Source organism: Marmota monax, unplaced genomic scaffold (genome assembly GCF_021218885.2).
Source record: "Marmota monax isolate L192 unplaced genomic scaffold, Marmota_monax_Labrador192_F-V1.1 WCK01_AAM20220418_F8-fsc00011, whole genome shotgun sequence".
NCBI lineage: Eukaryota > Metazoa > Chordata > Mammalia > Rodentia > Sciuridae > Marmota > Marmota monax.
In genome coordinates this window covers 20,147,367-20,167,833 of record NW_026693082.1, presented here as the reverse complement: position 1 = coordinate 20,167,833, position 20,467 = coordinate 20,147,367, and the positions used below count along the sequence as shown (strand labels likewise).

The following is a 20,467-nucleotide window of genomic DNA, read 5'->3' as shown; positions in this document are numbered from 1 at the left end:
TTATTACAGTTGTTCTATTTTATCATTTGTTATGGTTGTTATTATCTTACTGTGCCTAATTTATGAATTAAACTTTGTCACGTAGAGGAAAAAACATAGTGTGCATAGGGCTCGGTATTGTCCGTGGTTTCAGGCATCCACTAGGGACCTTGGAGGTACCTCTCTCTGATAAGGGGGTTTACTGAATTCTGAAATTAATTTTCCATAACATGTTTATGGTCTCCTTTGGTGTTGCTGGAACTGGAGATGATACTGACTTCCAAGACTGGGCCTTTTCATCTGACCAACGGGCAAAGTTCCCAGCTGTCCCAGTCCGTCAGCTCTTGTGCATTGTGGCTGTGGTGGCTGGAAACTCAGGATGTTGCTCCAGGAGCGTGGGGGGTCTTGTCCCTTCCTCACGGAGCACCACTTTCCTTTTTTAAACAAAAACAGCACCATGCCCCCGCCCCTCGGACTGACTGCACTGGATTCCACCGACTGTTTTTCTACCCTACCCTGCTTATTTTTATTCACTTGGCTACTTTATTTTAGGGATTTGCAAAGCTTATTTTGGCAGGGGTGACACTTATTGTTTTATTTCTGGCTGTACAGCTTTCATGTGAATGCTTCAATTAAGAAGCGGACACGGGAGGGCATGGTTTTGGGGTTCCGGTTGGTTTGCTGCCTGGGAGTGTTTGCACAGAGCTTCAGTGGACCTGGCTCCCCACAGCAGCACTAGACCCCAGGGTGGGCTTCCAGCAAGAAAGGACAGTTCCCAGCTTGGGCTGGGTGGAGGACAGAGACCAGCCACACATGCTTGTCTTTCTGGAGAAAATACCAGGGACCTGGGCTGAGGTCACTTACTTTTAGGACAGAATTACGGAATGTTTTTAATGCCTGCTAACCAGCCACCTGAAGTGGGTCAGTTAACTTTTATTCCTTTTACAAATTATAAGCACATGAGCAACTGATCTTCCCTGTACTACAGTCCTACAGAGCCTGGTCATTAAAAGTTCAAGAAGGACTTTTGTGTCATACTGCCTCAGTTCTTGACTCTGTTACTTGCTGGCTCCCCACATCCTTAGACAAGTTCTCTGCCCCTTGGTGTCTGCGCATAGTTTGGAATTGTAGTAACACCTGCTTCACCAGGTTCAGGTGAGGATCCAATGAGGAAGTAATAAAATGAATTTTCTATGCTCAGGGCCAGTTCAAAATACACAAAACTCCATTCCAGGCTAGACTGTTGTTGTTCCAATTGTCTCAGAAATTATCTGAGAAGGAAGTTGGAGTAAGAATTGACTCTAGCAATGATTTGGGTCTGGTTTCCTTTCTCAAATTAGGATACCTGCTAAGGTATTTTCCTGGTGTCCCAAGTATACCCCTCCTATGCACCCCCTGTCCCTAGAAGAGTGCCACCTGCTCAGGCCTGGTTTAGGTGGGGAAAGCTGACACAGGCCAGGTCCTCTCCTCACCTGAGATTGCTGTAGAAGAGTGGGAATCAACTGCCCTATTGGGAATCTTGAGGTTGGAATCTCATCCTAAAGTTTCTGTCTGTAAGTCCCAAGTTTCAGGATTCTAAAAACCTCTCCAAGTGATTCCAGTGTGCTAATGAGGTTGAGAAACACTAGTCATGTATTTTATTTAGGGAAACAGCTCCTAAGCTGTTTCGTTGATAGTTCTACATCTTTATAATCGAGTTAGAGCAATACACACCAAAAATAAACACATTCTTTACCCATATTTGTCTCCAACTTTTAGAAGCTTGCCTGCTTTTGGGTCACTCATATCCTGTTGGGTTTTATCACAGCCCTTGACCCCCACCGCACCCCAGTTTTGCTGTCATTCAAGACAAGTATACCACTTGCCTTCTTAACATTTGCCTGTTACCTATGAGCTCTGAATGCTTTCGGTCTTTTCCTAGTAGGAAAACCTTCATTGCTTACACCCCCATGAGTCTGTAATCCTTAGAGGAGAGCAACGCCCCGCTGGGGATCTCTTGCTCTTGAAAGGGATCTGCCTTTCAAAGGCCAAGTTATGTCCTATGGGCAGTACTAACTGACCACCAGCTCAGGTCTTTAATTATAGCTAAGTCCTAAATTGATTAATTCTTTTCTTCTTCCCCACCTCCTTCCATTTCTCCCTCCCTGGTCTTTCCCTCCTTTCCCTTTTCCCTTCTTCCATTAGACTTTATTTTATTTCCTTGTTTTCAGGTAACTAGAAACATTTTGAACATATTTCAGTGTAATCCCACCACCACCATTTGCAATAGGATTATCCCTTCCATATTATCAAGAGTCAAAGCATCTTAATCCAGACTGACTTTGCCTTCCTTTCTGGGCCTCTTCCCTACTGTGGGTTAGTCTGTTCCCAGAGATACAGGATGATTTCCACAGTAGCCTAAGTAAAGCATAGGAAAACAAACATACCCATTCTTTTTGCACTCTGTCTTCCAGTAACAAGGTTAACTGAGAATTAAATGATACCCAGACACAAGTAGAAAACACAAGCCATGTTTGAAAATCCATTCAGTGAAACAGTGTTTCCCGTAACATTGGTCTGGTTAGCAGCTCAAGCCAGGGTTTCCACTTAGCAAGCTATGTGTGGTCACTTCCAGAATTAAGCCCATCAGTGACATATTATTTGTAGTACTTTCCTTTTTGTACATGATGTTTATAACTTTCTTACTCTCTGAGTTTATACACAGACCATGTTTTTATTTTGGTTGTTTTGAACAAATCAAAATGCAGTGAAGATTTTGGTGTTTGTTTGTTTGTTTTTGGTGGGCCTCATGCACTCCAGGAAAATGCTCTACCACTGAGCCATATCCCCAGTCCCCTGCAGTGAAGATTTAATTGCTGTATCTTTCCAATAATATAGTGACAGGATTCATCATGGTCTTGTTGGCATTATTGCATGGAAAAATCGTGGTTTTGTGTAAGGAAATCAAACTTCAGTTACCCATGTGGCTTTGGACAAGTAACCCAAAGTGAGCCTCAGTTTCTTCGTCTATAGGTAGTGGTAATGGGCCCATACAGTGGTTTAAATGAAGTGCCCCCTCTGGTACTTGGGTGTCTGGCCTGCTGGTGAACCTTGCCAGATACTTCATCTCCCTTCCAGCCAACGTTTGGCTCTTTATTTGGACTTTTAAAAAAGCACATTTAGAGACATCCTGCCTTCTAGTTCATTCTGGGTTTCTGTCATCTTACTTTTCAAAGTTCAAATTCCTTGAAAACAGGCCTGTGTGATGGTTTTACGTTTCTGTAGAAACCATACACTTAGGAAATGTTGATGAACACATAAAGAATTCAACATTTAGTTAATTAACCTCAACAAAGACACAGGGAAAGCTTTCCTCTCTAACTTCAGCAATACTGACCTAGCCAACTATTTCTATATAGGCATTGAAAGACTGTGTATAGAGTGTGTAATACAGTTTCTTTCCCTCTAATGTAGAAACTATGACACAACCCCAGGTTGATAGGTGGATAGAGATCTGCTCATTTGGTGGGTGACAAAGGCCTAGACATGGCGGATGCCCACTACCATCACCTTATAACTTTATTTCTTTGTAATTCATAGCCTGACTCCTTTCAAAAAAGGGTTCCTGAAAAAGTACATACAAAATAGCACATCTAAAAACAGAAATTTAAGAGAGTGGATATAGTTAAAATGAGGAGGAAATTAAGGTTTTACCAAATGTACCACCTCTTCCCAATTTTAGGGAGGAGGACCAGTCCCATCTCTAGAGAGGCTCTGCCTGGCCCTCAGCACAGCCCCTGCTGCTGGGATGCAAGTCAAGCTGCCAGGAAGTAATTCTGGGAAGGAGAAAATGCTGAACTTTCCCCTGATATCTGGAGACTGTGGAAGAGAAGATAAGAAGGGAGGGAGAGCAAATAAAATCTGTATTCTAAATAGTCATAGCAGTACCAGATTATATGCCGCAGTAGTTTCTGTATGAGCTTGAGTGGAATTTTCTTCGCGTTGAACCTGAAGGAAACAACACATACATTTGTGTGTGTGGGGGGGTGCGGTTTTCCAGCTTTGTAGCACATGACAATCTCTGGGTCTAGGAAAGAATTTTAAGAGATTTCTGGAACTTTTTTCTGGTGTGGTCCTAAACATGCGTGAAGGAAAGTTTGCTCTATTTTTCCTTTAATTTAATGAGATTCACTACATAGTTTGCTCTGTCTCCTTAACCCTTTTAAAATGAAATACGATTTTTTTTCGTGTATGTAGATAAAGAGTAGGGATGCTGTGGATAAAGAAAATGTGGAATTTTATTCAGCCATCAAGAAGAAGGGAATTGTGTCATTTGCAGGAAAATGAAATGGAACTTGAGAACATTATGTTAAACAAAATAAGCCAGACTCAGAAGGGTCTGTATATTTTCTCTCATATGTGGAAGCTAGAGAGGAAGAAGAAAAAGAAAGGTGGGTTGGGGAGATTCATGAAAATCCAAGGCAGATCAGTAGAGTACAGGAAAGGGACTAGGGGAGGGAAAAGGGAAATACTGGGGAATGATATTGGCCAAATTATAGTCTTATGTCGTGAGTTTGAGAATAAGTAACAACAAAGCTCACCATTATGTACAGTTATAATGAACCAATAAAAAATATGGGAATTAAAATAAGGATGTTGATAGGAAGATCTGTTGTTTAAAAAAGATTGTGTGTATATGATTATGTGTGTGTATGCATATATATATGTATATGTATATATACATACACATATGCAGATTATATGTTTTAATAATATATATATTACATATTATATATTTAATCTGATAAGCAGTGCATTCAGGTTTCTGAAGGTACAAACGAATCCACAGTGAGAAGTCATCCTCATCCTCAATCCTGTCCTCCCAGCCAGAGATTTTCTCTCTAGAAACAACAATTTTTACCAGTCTCTTGTATAACTGTGAAGTGACAATTTATAGCTAAATAATTGTATAAATATCCATAAAAACCCATAGAGAGCTGCTTCGTTCATTTTAGTGCCTGTGTGGAATTAGTGTTGCATTATAGAGTTTGATGCTTAAGGTTACATTCCATCATGTGAAATGGAATTCTTGATAGTATGTATTGGTTGATTTAACCTCAGTGTTATTTGTGCTGTTTATCAATGGTATATTAATATTTAACCAGCCCTCTACTGATATTTAAAGTGCTTTCTATTTTATACTGTTTCAAACTGCTAAAAAGAATGTGTTATTTGCATATATATATTTGTAGATAAAAAAAAGATTTCTAGGTTGAAGTGCATGCACATTTGTAATTTCTTATTCTGTGTACTTAAGGTATACAACCAGTATTTTGATAAATGTGTACATAGTGAAATGGGAACTAGAGTCAAGTAAATTAAGATATGTGTCATCTTGCATAGATATGTGTGGTAAGGCTACCTAAAATCTACTCAGCAAATTTCTAATTTGCAGTGTATTATGAACCGTTGTCTCAGGTGGCACGGCCCACCTCTAGAAGTATTCATCCTATATACCTGCGACTTTATACCTTTGATTTAACCTCTGTTTCCTCTTGACCCCTTCCATTTGTAATTTTGATTGACATTGCGAAACTGTCTTCATTTCCATATCCCTCTTTCACCATGTCCTCTGCACTGTTTTATAATTAAATAATATCTCACATTTTTAATTCAAATTTTTAATTTAGATTTAAAAAGTTTTAAACAGTGTCTTTATCAATTTTAAAAATATTTTTTAGTCCCCTAGAGGTGAAAAATACTATCCCATGCAGCTGTAATTTCTATTCCTCTATTTCAGTTAAGGTCTGTCATATTTTTTTTCCCTAAGCTTAGGAGTCATTTGTGTTTCCTCTTCTGTAAGCCTGGTGGTTTTTTATTTTATTTTATTTTAATTTTGTGTTCAGACTCATTCTTTCTTTTTTGGGCAGTGCTGGGATGGAACCCAGGGCCTCAATCATGTAGACAAATGCTAATATCACTGAGCTACTCCCCAGTCTTATTCTTATTGACTGTTGCAGCTCTTTACATTTATAAAAGATCAACTTGTTAGGTTTATAAATTGAAGGATTTCCCATCTGCCACCCCTCCCCCATTTTTTATTATCATCTGTATTTATGGTAAAGTTTGTTGTAAAACTGTAAGTTTTCACTTTTATATGTCAAATATTTCAGACTGGCTTTATGCTATTCACAGGAAGGCTTTCCCCATCTTAAGATCATTGACAGGTTTCCCATGTGTTGTTATAGCTTCACTTTTCACAATGTGAAGCATTTGATTCATCTAGGATTAATAGAGATTAAAGTTGTGTGAGGTGTACAATAATCTTTCTTTTTTGTTTTTGTTTGTTTCAGATGGCTGTCTGGTTTTCTCATATTATTTACTGAACTCACATCTTATCCCTTCATTGCATCACTGATTTCCAGACATATGTATCTTTGACCCATCTCCTGTCTTTGTAATTTGTACCATTGAGATTTCCACAGTGCCTTACCATGTGTATTTAATGTTCGGGAGAGATGATTCCCATCAGTGTTCTTCTTTTTAGAGAGACATCTCACTATTTTTGCACGATTTTACCATGTGGGTTTAGGATCAACTTTTCTAATAACTGCAAATTAGAAAATAATCTATGCTTTTAAAATTAGGAGTGCATTAAATTATATAGACATAATTTAAAGATAACTTGACACATTTTTTTTTACTTTTTAAAATTTTTTTTAAAGTCATTTGGGACTTTGTACATAGAATTTTAACAACACAAGAATTTACTTTTAAAAAAATTGCACATCCATACAACTATAGGACATTAAGCTACAGAACTTGACACATTTTTGATGCTGAGTCTTTTTTTTTAGTCGTATTTAAAAACATGGAGTATCTTTTTAGTGGGCTTGACTTTTGAGTTGCATATTAAAGTTTCATTCATATAACCTTTGCCCATTTCTTATGATTTTCTAAGTATTTTACCCTCTAGCTATTATCTTTTTTTAAAAAAATTATTATTTTTTTTAGTTGGAGGTGGACATAATACCTTTATTTTATTTATTTATATGTGGTGCTGAGGATCGAACCCAGGGCCTCACACATCCTAAGTAAGCACTCTACCACCGAGCCACAACCTCTGCCCCTTTAGCTATTAACTTCTGTTCTAGTTGGTGTATGTAAAGACTATTGTTTCAGCACATTAATTTTCTCCTGTGTATCTTTATAAAATTCTTATATCATTTATAACAGGTTTTTCTCTTGGTACTCTTGCATTTTTCCAAGAAAACAATCATATTATCTGCAAATAATGATAATTCTGTATTCTCCATTACAATTTTGATTTTTCTTTCTTTTCTTCATCTCATGTCTTTGACTAGTGCTATTTAAACGATAACACAAATTAGTAGTAAGAGTAGTAGTGAAGTCTTATCTTGACTTTACAGTAACATTACTAGTCTTTTACGATTTAAAGTAATTTAAAGCATTATCTCTGTCATTTATGTAGGTGTGTGAGTGTGTGTAAAAGAAATAGCCAACTGTTCTCCTTTTTTAAGCAATTGAATGTAAATGTTCTAAAACTCATACACGGTGATAAATGCACCACTCAGTAAAATTACCAGAGATTGAATTTTAAAAGCTGCGAATGATTAAATTTTTGATATATAAAATATATTTTAATAAGAAAGAAAGAATGAACATAGTACTTTATCAAATGCCTTATATGTATCCATGGAGACAATCATATGCTATTTCATTTTTGTTCCATTTATATGGTGAATTGTTTTAATATGATACTTATATTCCAAGAGTGAAGTCCACTTTTTCATAGTATATTGATATTTTTATGTGCTGTTCAAATCTGTTTGCTAATTTAAAAAAATATTCAGTAGTTAATGGATCTTTATTTATTTGTAGGCAGTGCTGAGAATCGAACCCAGTACCTCACACATGCTAGGCAAGTGCTCTACCACTGAGCCACAACCCTAGCCCAATTTGCTAATTTTTTAAATCCAGGATTTATATCAGTATTTAAAGGAGAGATTGGAATGCAGTTTCCCTTTTGTGTGCCTTCTTTGTTGGATGATAGTATCAATATAATACCTCATCTTTTAAATATAAATTTGGAAACTTTCCTTCTTTTATATATGGTTTGGAATAGATTAAATATTACCAGAATCATTCCTTCAAAGTTTTTTACATTTCCCCCTGTGAATCCATTTAGTTCTGTTTCTGTTTATTTGTGCATTTGTTTATGAAAGGATGATCCGAAAAGGGAGATCTTTGACTTGTTTTATCTGTGGTATTAACCTGTTTAAGTTTTTTTTTTTAATTTTTAAATTTATTTTTTAGTAGTAGTTAGACACACTATCTTTATTTATTTATTTTTATGTAGTGCTGAGGCTAGAACCCAAATAACGATAATTATTTGGCCTCACATGTGCTAGGCGAGCTCTCTACTGCTAAGTCACAATCCCAGCCCCTGTTTAAGTTTTTGATGTGTCTTCCCCTATTAGTCAGGATGTAGTTACTTAAGTATATGATCCCTGTTACTTACTGAACATCTTTCATTAATATTGTTGAGACCCTCCTAATACAGGACAGGAAAAGGTGTTCTTTAATTGTTGAGTTACTGTTTTCAAAAGCGGTGGTTCTTTCCCTGGGGTACTTGACATCTACCATTTCCAGATGTGGATTCGGGACTCTTCCATTGTTCTATTGTTGGGGTGGTGATGCTATAAACCACACTGTTTGTTCACCTTGTTCTGCAGATCATCCTTATACACTTGGCTAGTGGACGCCTATTTTCCTGGTGGCATGCTGCAGACATAGTGCTCTTTTTTTTTTTTTTTAATTATTTTTTAGTTGTAGTTAGGCACAATACTTTTATTTATTTTTATGTGGTGCTGAGAATTGAACCTAAGGCCTCACACGTGCTAGGCAAGCGCTCTGCCACAACCTTAGTCACAGTGTTGATTCTTGATAGACACATGATTGGTTTATCTCAGCCTTGGACAGGATAGGTACTCAGTAATTCCAGTGAATAAATATTTAGTGTCTGATATGTGTTCATTTTCAGATTATCTTAGAGACATGTTCCTTGCATATAGAGGAGTTGATATACTGAATTAATAATTATAGTTCAGCTACTTGGGGGGACCAAAAAAGAGAATTGCTGAAGTCTGGGCAACACAGCAAGATCCCAACTTAAAAAAAAAAATTATGGTAAAGGTATGTATTCAGAAGTATTAAAGGGTACAGTTATGTATCCTCTACTAGGGTAGAAGGAATTTGAGACAGATTTTAGATAGAGTTAAAAAGTTCCCCCATCTTTATGTGCTTGGTTTTGCAAATTAATTGAGAAAGCTAAAACGTTTTAGCAGTACTTTTGCTTTTCCATACACTGTGTGTTTGAATTTGGCTAGAAAATACACATTACAGTACCACACAGGTGTGAAACATGATGATGTTGATCTAAATTTACATTATAATGTAAAGAGAAATAGTATTATTCGTTGATAAGAGTATATTGAGGAGTATATATATATATATATATGTATGTTGAAGATTAATTGACCAAATATTCTGTCCTTTTCTCACAGATTTATCTAAAAACAGACTGGTTGAAGTTCCAATGGAATTGTGCCATTTTGTATCACTGGAAATTCTTAATCTGTATCACAATTGTATCAGAGTCATTCCTGAGGCCATCATTAATCTGCAGATGCTGACCTACTTAAACTTGAGGTAGGTTAATTAAATTCAGTGGCGAAATACAACATAATCATGCTTTCATTTCTTTTGTATTTTTCCTCTTTATAACCCGTGATCACTCTTTGAAGTAAATCACACAAAGATCATTGAATAAACATCTTCTGTAATAAATTTGTAGGGACTTTAATTTTGTTCTTGGTGCTAGACTTCCCTGACAAATGTCAATATGACATCTTTTCTTTTTGTTTTGGTTTTTTAAGAATCACATAAGATAGTTTATACTATTTGTCTGATTGATGCTTTTCAGGTTGGTAGGTATATTGTCTTCATACATTCCTGTAGATTTTGGAGAATGAAGGGTAAAGGAAATGAAAAATAATTTGAGAGTTGAGACAAATCAGGGGCAAGGAAAAAAAAAAGGCTTTATTGGTCTTTGGGGACTCTTGGTACCATTGTCCTTGCTGCTTAGTAATGATTGAGCCTGTTCACTTGAAAAAAGTTGAGGAGGAGTACTGAGCTACTGTAACCAGATATAAGGTTTGATGTCTGTAGACATCAATTAGGTCAGTGTTTGCTGAGAATGGTTTGGTAGTCCGTGTTGACTTACTGATTATGCAGAACACAGTAAATCATGTTAATGCCTCTGAAGTTAGGAAAATCAGTTATTTTAAGGCTTTGGTTTTACACTTTGCAGTTGGATGTTCTGATCAGATTCTGGCTCCTTGTCTCCTAAATTCTTGCTTTACATATGGGATTTCAGGAGAGGGAGGAGAGGATTTTTTTTTTTCATCTCTCTCTCGCTTATAAAAATAAGGATAAGTTCTCAGGTTCTAGCCGGATTGTAGCCTTTCTCATGTCAGTTGTATCATCTTGGAGTTTAAAGGATAGCACCTGTTAGCCTTGCTTGTGCTGTGTAACAAATCTACTTTAAAGTTCAAAATTCCCAGTGAACCAGGTATAGTAGTCATTTTATAATAGATAATAATGCCAATGGTTTTTCATTTGGTTTGGTTTGCTTTTTATTTTAGTTACTGAATCATGGATTTTCTATTGCTTTCGTTGCAGTCAAAAAATGGGTTTCTATTACATTTCCCATAAAAGTGCATGCTTTTTTGTCAGAGTTGAAAAAAGCTCTAGACATGTTTATGAATTGTCCTAATTTTGGTAAATAAGAAGTAAGTTATTGGAGATGAAGTTTATTGGATGTATTTATAATTTGGAGTCTTATCTAATCTTTGCTTCTGTAGATTTCTAATTTATCTGATCATTATGAGTTTTCTTGCAATTTCTGCCTCAGCAGGATGTTATCTTGGAATTGCCTGGTGAAGCCAGCATAGTGATGTCTGTAGATTTTGGTTCAGTGTCTCCCCAAGACATTTGGTCCTCTAATCCCAACCCACAGAGGGGAACCATTTCAAAAGCACATTGCAGTTGGTCTGTTTACATGCCCCCTTAAGCTGCATTTTTACTCCTAGAAGCCCTGCATGTAATAGACTTAACCTTGCATTGTATATTAAGTCCAAATGCACTGAGAAGTCTTGGTGGATAGATGACATTTTTTTTCTAGAGTGACACAAACTATAAAATTTAAAAACACAAGATAATTTAAACTTAATGTGTTTTTAAGACATGATAAATGTTTGGTTTTTTTTACTGATAATTTTCATATTGCAGCTAGTTGAGAGTAGAAGATTATTACTGTCTTCAGATCGATAGAATGACTATATTGGAATATGGATCTCAGAATTATTTATGAAAAGACCGGAGAAGAGCTGCAGAAGCATTGACAGAGGAGTCATTGACGATGCCCAAGAAAACTATGTAGTGCATTAGAAACAGAGTTTTATGATAAATCTGTAGGTAATGGAAAAGAGAAAGAAATAAAGGGACAATTCAGCATCCAACTCTTGAAATTTTATTTGTCTTTTTAAAAATTTTTATTATTGGTTGTTCAAAACATTACATAGTTCTTGACATATCATATTTCATACATTTGATTCAAGTGGGTTATGAACTCCCATTTTTACACCATATACAGATTGCAGAATCACATTGGTTACACATTAATTTCATGTTTACTTCTTTCTTTTCCTATTTGTTTTGATAATTTTTGGTTTTGTTCTGCTTTTCTTTGTTCACATTTCCTACTTCTAATGTGACCATATATAAGGCCTTTTCTCTTGTGTAGGATCTTATGTTCTTTGAAGGAATTTGATGACTATTTGGAGAAAAAAATAAGAAAAAGTCTCTCTCTTACATCCCAAATAGATTGTGTAAGGGATATGAAAAAATACATGAATAGCTTCTGAACTTTTTAAAAGCAGATGCTAATTATTTTTGATATCTCCTATAAAATTTACTGCCTGAAAATAAACCTGTAAAGTTAAAATAGTATTAAGGGCAAGCTTTAAAGGAATCAGGAAGATTGTCATTTTGTGTTATTGATTTACATGTGTTTTAATTCCTGGTTGACCACTGCATTTAGTTGAGCCATTTTTTCTCTAGGAATTGGACCTTAAAATTGAGTTATTTCTCAGTTTGGGAGTGATTTGAGATAGAATGCAGTAGAACTCCTGCCTGAAAGATTTATTTGTGACTTCTGAAATAGGAGGCAACTGTCACATCTCTTTACTTGCAAATATGTATTAGTATCTAGGCAATACTGGTGGCATCTGATTAAATTGTTAAGTCTAAGATGTTCGGTAATATCTTCCACATGATAGTATTGTCTGTGAGTTCTTCGGATCCTTACACTGTCACCCTCCCCGCCCCCATCCCAGCTGTCCCCAATCTGGTAACCAGGAGGCGTGCAGAATAACTTGGTACTTGTGTGTGATTGTGACATAAGCCTCCTCCATGACAATTAGGGTTGGTCATTGTGATCCTCTGTGCCCTTCATGAATATTAACAGAATGAAATGTATTTCTTCTTGGGCATGGTGTAGGGTATTGGTGGACTTGGTTAACTTTTGGTCTTTGGGGACAGGCTGCCCATCCTTTTGCTTGAAGAGGAAACAGAGACTCAGGATGCTGCAGGCACACGGTGGAGGAGCTACTGTGTTGCCTTTAATTCATTTTTGTCCCATAATTGTTATATATGGCAAAGAAAGAAGCTTATATTCATGATCAAAGTATATAATCAAAACCTCACATTGTTGTTAATTTAGTTATATTGGGGAAGTCTGAATAAATTGCAAAAACATTAAAGAAGTAACATAAATTATTTTTGAATCCATACTTGTAAGGAAGATTATATCAAAGAAAGCACATCCTGAAAGACCTTTAACAAATAGGCCAACTGATCCAATTCTATAAGAAGCTTGAAATATTTTCTATAGAACTGAAGATTTTCCCTCTTAGTTCTATTAATTAGGAAGAAAGATTTTTTTTTAGATAAAATAGTGCAGAGGCTGCTTTTCCAATTTCCACAGTGTTTCTGTATGTATACTGGGTCTGTTTTTTTGTGGTCCTAAACTCAAACCCAGGACATCTTGCATGCAAAGCACTCTACCACTTGAGCTACCTCTACAACCCCAATCTGTGAACTTAAAATTTCTTTTCACCCAAGAAATCACATGTAGAAACTACTAATTTTGAACATTCCAAGGTACGAGTGATGCATAGAAAGATTTTTTAATTTATTGGAAACATTTGAAGTTGATTATACCCTCTGAGATATCTTGTATTCTAGCAAACAGCCATAAATATTTGATGGTGATGGTGATAATGGTGATGATGATGATAATGAGGAATGGGGATGTCACTGCTTGCTCAATCTTGGCTGACATGCTGTCTCAGAAATGTCATCTGTAAATGTCAAATGGTTGCTTGGTGCCAACAGCTTTATCCCTGTCTTAAGCTAGAGATGGGTTTAATTTGCAACTTAAAAACAATCTTCATCATGAAATGCCATTAAAAACACTTGTTTTCCACATTTTCTCACATAATGGAAATGTTCTATTTGTGGAAAATATTGATTTATTGCTGTTTATGTAGCATGTGTTTAAAGGATGTAGGCTTTTAATCTTTGCTTCTTGGTATTCACAACAAAAAGTTATGTTAGTTTAGTATATGTGCCACTGTGTCTCTTCCTGTTATAAAGTATCTTAATCCAAGAAACACAGCCAAGAGCAATAAAAATGATTAAGCAAGACTGGTTCCTATATAGGAACAAACACTTTGAACCTGAAACCCACAGGAAAGCCTCACAAAGTTTAAAATCTATTTTAAGGCGTTGGAAAGGTTTTTGTTGATGAGTCTCATGAAGAAAATATACCTTAGGACAATAACATGACCCAGAGTAGCAAAACTCTTGGCAACCATTGGCATGTTGTGAATCTAAAATAGGGACCTTGGTTTCAAAGTCTCATCTCAGAGAAGTTCCAAGACAGGGGCTGCCAAAAAATGAAAGTTCGTTACAGAACTTTGGTAAGGTTTTTGCTTTCTGTGGGGGAAACTGGCCCAGCTAGGTCTGGCTTGTTCATGAGAAGCTCCTATCTGTCCCTGCCTGTTGGGACTGGGTTCTGAGACATGGCTTGAGAAGAAGGCAGTTTCTTACACAAACTGTTATCACACCATAAAAGGAATGTGTTTTGGCCGCTTTCTCTGCAGCCTGGTATCCTTTTTGGCTGCTAAACAATGTGCAGAAAGAGCCAACTTCCTGATGGTTGTCTAACCTGTAGGCCCACATTCTTCTGGGACTCATTCTGATAAATAATCTTTAATTCTCAGAATATCACTCACTATTTGAAGGATCCTGCGCATGACGGTTGCTTTAGAAAACACAGGTTTTATGTTTTTGTGTGCTTGTTTTGTTTTTGTGAGCCAAAAATTAATTTTCATTGTTCCCTCTCCCCATGCTGACATTTCTAAAGAAGCTATCCAAGGCAAGATAGCGTTTCTTCTTTCTAGAAAACGAGAAAATTGATGTTGTCTCCTAAACTGGAAAAGGGGGAGGAGTTTTGTTCAGTTCAATACAAACTTATATCCCACATCCTTTTGTGAAGATTTTATCTCATTCAAAGGCAAAATGAGAAGACTATGTCTATGTTATGTTTTGGAGCTGGTCTTTGATAGCCAGATTAATCTTGTGAAATGACAGATGATGGGAAAGACACCAAAACACAGAGAGCCATATTGGAATTTGAAAGTATTAATCTTAAAAATTGGAAATGATTTTCATAGGACGGCAGTGTCCACTCTACACACGTGGCTGGTCACACATGGATTAGGTCTTATCTTTTCTAGTGTTCCTCAGTCATTTGCTTCCCAGGTGAACCCTATAGCCAATAGTCTCTAAAAAAATTTAATCGGTTTATAGATCGTTGTGCCTGTTAAATTCGGTCCATTGGCATTGGTAGCTGATGGGCTTTCTTGGGCACAGACAAGTTAATAATTGGATATCTCTTATCAAATTCCATTCCTTTTAGTATAGCCCATACTTGGCAAGACTTCCTAAGAGGATTTTTCCATTATACACACCACCTGATCACAGATGTTGTTTTAGTTCAATGTTGGTATTGAGGAAAAGAACAGTGGCACAAAAGGGATATTATGTCTTTGATAGCTAGAGTGCTGTCAGAATTTGTTGGTGTTGTTTTCTGATCTTAATAGAAATGTTAAGGTCTTTGTGCTGCAGAACAGCTCTCTGGAAGTGAGGTAAATACTTAATTTTAAATCCTAGTATAGGTTTTCCTGTTTATAGTAATTTTCAAAGTTTATTCTGCAAGCCCCAGATGAACAAGCCCCAAATGACATTTATTTTTCTAATTAAAACAGATAAAAGTCCTTGGAAACATTGCCGTTTCATCAATAATCAACTTATTATGTTTCCTCTAAGATTTATTGCAGTTTACAAAGGCTTATAACAAAAGTGCTGTACATGAGAAGAGAAATATAAAAAGAGCATACTTAGGACGATTATTCTAAAAGTTGTGGTTTTTTGGGAATCATCATCATCATCATCAACATCACTGCCACATCTTAATAGCTAAATTGGGTTGAGCTATTACAACATTATTTCTGAGCCCTTCAACGGTCTTTAGTCTTTAGGAAATAGGAAAGTGACTCACCCCTAGGACACCCTATTTCATAAATAATAGAAACAAGTGAGATGCATTTCTTTGGTATTATAAAGTTTGCTAAGCCCCTTCACATCTGTTATCTTATTGGGCACCATTTCCCTTGCCTTCCATGTCCTTAGAACAGTTTTAAAATTATGAAAATCATTAAAAAAGGGAAATTTTTCACATTTGGAAGTTGCTCCCATTGTCTATATTGGTTCCCCTTTTTATTCCTAAAACTATAAATTTGTACATTTTCTTTTTTTTAATTCATTTTTCAGACGTTTTATTCTCTCTCTGTCTCTGTGTGTGTGTGTGTGTGTGTGTGTGTGTGTGTATTTAAACCAGCTTTTGATTTTATTGACCAGATCTGTTCTTCATTTTCTACTTTATTAATTTTTTATCTTATCTATTTCTTTTCCTTCCTTCTCTTTTCTTATAGACTTATTTTTTTTCTAATTTATAGAGTTTGGGATATTTAGCTCATTGTCTTCTTTTTTTTCTTTTCTTTTCTTATGGAAGCATCCAAGGCATGGATTTCCCTGTAGAAGAGGGAAACGTAGAGCGTTGACTGACTCAGTGGTTTGATACGCAGTGTTATAGTCAGCTTTCTGTTACTACAACAAAAATCTGAGGCAATTAACTTATAAAGAGAAAAGATTTATTTGGGCTCACAGTTTGAGAGTTTCTAGTCCAAGACCAGCAGCCCCATGGTTTGGGGCCTTTGCTGAGGGCTCCACATCATGGTAATAGGAAGTGGTGAATCTTACCTCCTAAGCTAGGAAACAGAGAGGCAGGAGAAGGCTCCATGACCTCAGAACTTCCCATAAGGCCCCACCTACCTCTTAGAAGTCTATAACACCTTCCAATAGTGCTACCCTGAGGACCAAGCCTTTAAACATGGACCAAATCATAGCAGAAAATATCATTTGTTTGTTTCTATCACTTCTAAATCTTTCCCTGTTTTCACTGTTATTTATTTGTCCTATGAGTTTTAGTTTTTAGAATAGGTTTCTTTTATCTTTTCAATTTTATTTTTTTATTTTTTAATATTTATTCTTAAGTTTTAGGTGGACACAATATTTTACATTTATGTGGTGCTGAGGATTGAACCCAGTGCTAGGCAAGCACTCTACCACTGAGCCACACCCTAGCCCTCAAATTTATTTTTAATTGAATTTCTTTGTTTCAGAGAACATTTTCTGTTTGATGCAGATTCTTCATATTGGTTACAATTTGCTTTACAACCTGTGCATAGTTAACTTTATAAATATTCCACATGTACTTGAAAACAAGTATGTGTAGTCTCTTAAGTGTTGTATGCTGGATTCCAGTAAATCCACAAAGTGTAACTTTTTAATTTGGGGGTATACATCTCCTCTGCCATAACCTTTGGTGTCTGCAGGCAGAGATAACCGGGAAGGGTACACTAGATTAGGTATTCAGCAGTCTTTCCTCTCATTTCAAAACCATTCACAAGTTTTCCTGATATACTCAATAATTCCAGTTTATATCACCACACGTAAGAGTTATGCAATTTCATGAACTATTTAAATAGAAAAACAGTGAGGAAAAACAGCACCCTGACATTTAGTGGGGTCTGTCAGCTCTTCCTTTTAGATCCTGGATCCTAAAGACTGTGGATGGGTGGTGGGGCTGGGGCTGGGGAGAGACCTGTGTGCTTTGAGAGCTTTACATTTTCATTTGGCCAATAATTTGAATGGATGATCTTCAAGGAATTTAAGTAAACTGTTACAACAGGTGGTCCATCTAGTAGATGAGTACCAGAAAGAGACGACCATGACAGGGGGCCACTATGGGCTCTTTATTGAGACAACCCATGATGGCGGTGCCCAAGTCTATAGGCACCGAAGTAAAGAGTTCTTAGGAGCAACCTGGAATCCTTATGTTCCACCTTACATGATAAGATCCAGAAAGGAATTCTTTCTTCTTTAATCCTTTGGAGTCACCAGATGTTTAAACTTAACCCAGTAGAAAATATCTGCTGCTACAGAATTTTAAAAATATACCATTCATGTTCAGTTAGGATGTAGGGAATAACAGCTTGGAGTGGTGCTACCTAATTCTGTTAGGGATGGAGTTTTAGGATTCTTATACATGTCATATCTTCTTGAACAGAGCAGGCACCCAGGTGGTGTAGGAAATAATGGTATTTCTTTTCATTCTTGGCCACCATGACATCTTCCTTCCGTGGCTTTGATCACATACTTTCCTAGTCACTTTTCTGCCTCTGTTTCTTCTCTCTTCCTGAGTCTGGATGTTCTTTCTCTTCCTGCACCTCAATTTGGAGTTCTCCAAAGCTTTGGTCCTTAAATCTTTTCTCAGACCTCCTGCCTCATGAGTCTTAAATTTATTCTGCATCCCTTTGACTTACTTGAACTCCAGTCCTCAATTCTCCCATTGCTTAACATTCTGTCTTGTTGACGTCTCAAAATTCCAAAATAGCATGTCTTAACTTCCCATTTGTAAACTTCTACTGTTTTTCCTCTAGAATCCTAGTTTTATGTCTTAAATTATTTTGACCACTTTCTTTTATTGCTTTTTGCATAAATCAGTCTTTAGTTACTAGTCCAGCATCTCCATTGCCTTCTGCTGGGAACTCTGTGCCCACCTCCTGCTGTTTTCCTGGCTCCCCCACACTTTTTATTCCAGAGAAAATGAGAAGAGGCTGTGTTGTATGAATGGGAGACCACAGATTTTGTTCTGAAGCCTCACAGACCTGGTTTCAGATGCCCAGCACAGAGCAGCTCACTAGCCAGCCAGCACAGAGCAAATCATTTAAATTCTCTGAACAATGTCAGTTTTGTGTCCGAAAAGTATGGAGTATTAATATGTTAATGGATTGTTGTGAATATAAATAAAATAATATTTATTTAAATGCCAGCACAGTGCCTTATACATAGTAACTATCCAAGAAATGTTTGTTAAATTGTTGAATCAAGTTAACACATGCAGATGCCATGTGGGTTAAGAAAAATAATGGTAAAGGATTCTGTATCTGATTAAAGTAAGTGGGTCCTGTGCTGTTGGTCAAGAGGATGTGCTGTTGGTCAAGAGGATGTGCTCTGGGTGTGTAAAAATATCAAAGTAGTTAAGAACTGAGTGGCTGTTTAGTTACACAATAGGAACTCTCTGAGGAGTCACCTCCTTGGAAGGATAAATAGGAAAAAGAATGCTAGACATGCTATCAAGCAGGTGAATCTACATTGCATCTTTAAAAATTCCCAGAAAAAGATGGACAGGCACTTGGGTTCAAATGGTTAGTGATAATATTCAGATATCTTAATTTTTATTAGAAATATTTTTAGCGCAGTGTCCCTGGGTAGAAATTGATCTGAGTAGTCTGTGTTCATTTAAATCAGTATCAGTCTCCTCCCTTTTTTGTGGGGGAAAAATGTTGCATAAAATATGTGTGTGTGTGTGTGTGTGTGTTTCTTGACCTCGATAGGCTGTTATGGAAAAAGAAGGTAGGGGTACCTTCCTGGTAATAGGAAACTAGAGTCCATTCTACTTAGAACAGAGCTCCAATAAGTGGGAGTTGTCCGCAGTGTCAAGACATCTTTCCCAGGCACTTAGGGATGGTTTCCTGAATGCCAACACCATCGTTGAGTACAGTGGTACTTTTCAGGTCATGGGTCTCAGGCCACTACAGTCTTAACACTTAAAACCCCAAACCTACATTGTTGTCTCTGAAGCTGTTTGATCCATGAATATTCTTGCTGGCATTGCATATTGAGTTTCCTTTGAACATCTCCTTGACTTTTAAGCATTTCAAATGAAGGAGTCTTAAGTAAGAGTTTTTAGAGTACCACATACCACATACTCCTTGTCCTTTTGGAATTTCAGAACTCTTAGAAGAAAGGAAGGAAAATAACTGAGAAGTATAGCAAATTATCAGCTAACAGTCCTTTGACATATAACATCAGTGGCAACGATTGCTGGCTGTTAGGCATGCTAAAAAAATGAAATGTTTTTAAGTAATCACTTATTTTTACTAAAGAGGAGACCGATAGGCTGTTATTGTGGGAAACCAGTTTAGTTGCAGTAGCCAAATATGGTGCGTGTGTGCACAGAAAAAATGCAGTGGAACAGCTGTTGCAGAAATCTGCCCAAGTTCTGAGTTGCTTTAAAGCCTCACTCTTTGTCAATTGCTTTTTCTTAGAGTTCCCATTTCTAGTCCTTTATCTTCTCAAAACAGCTTTTACATGTGTGGAGAGTGAAATTGATTGGGATGGCTTTCAAGAACTGATCAAGGTGCTATGTAAATGATGATACTGTTTTTATAGTTTTGAAACATTTTAAGTTTTCCAGTGGCTGTCACACTCAGTTGCAATTAGTGTACTTGCTGGTCACAGTTAAATTTGGGCTCCAAGTTTCAATGCAGATGTATATTCTCAATTAAATTTCTGCCTTGTTGCTGAGGGTGTAGCACAGTGGTGAGAGTGCATGCTTAGCATGCATGAAGCCTGGAATTGAAGCCCAAGCACCGAATAATAATAACAACAGTAATTTAAAAATAAAATTCAGTGTTAAAAATGAATGTAAAAATATTACTTTTCAGTTGTGCAGTGAAGCAGTCAGACAGTATCTGTTTGCTCTTCACTTTGTAGCATAAAATTAAAGTGGACCAAAAATATCACCAAGCCATGAAAGCAAAGTTATTGTCTTAGACACACAATGAGGGTGGGAATGCGGGGGGAGGGCTGGCACCAAGGGGAAGTATTCAGT

The 20,467-nt window shown here is 36.7% G+C and overlaps 1 protein-coding gene across 3 annotated transcripts in view; it reads left to right on the top strand.

The window, feature by feature from the left end:
• Positions 1–20,467, top strand: part of Lrch1 (leucine rich repeats and calponin homology domain containing 1) — a 186,984-nt gene that overhangs the window by 86,307 nt on the left and 80,210 nt on the right. For all 3 annotated transcript variants that reach the window (XM_046454073.2, XM_046454072.2, XM_058582577.1), the window contains exon 2: positions 9,546–9,690. In XM_046454073.2, the coding sequence (XP_046310029.1) occupies positions 9,546–9,690 (145 nt within the window). The remainder of the gene's footprint in view (positions 1–9,545; positions 9,691–20,467) is intronic.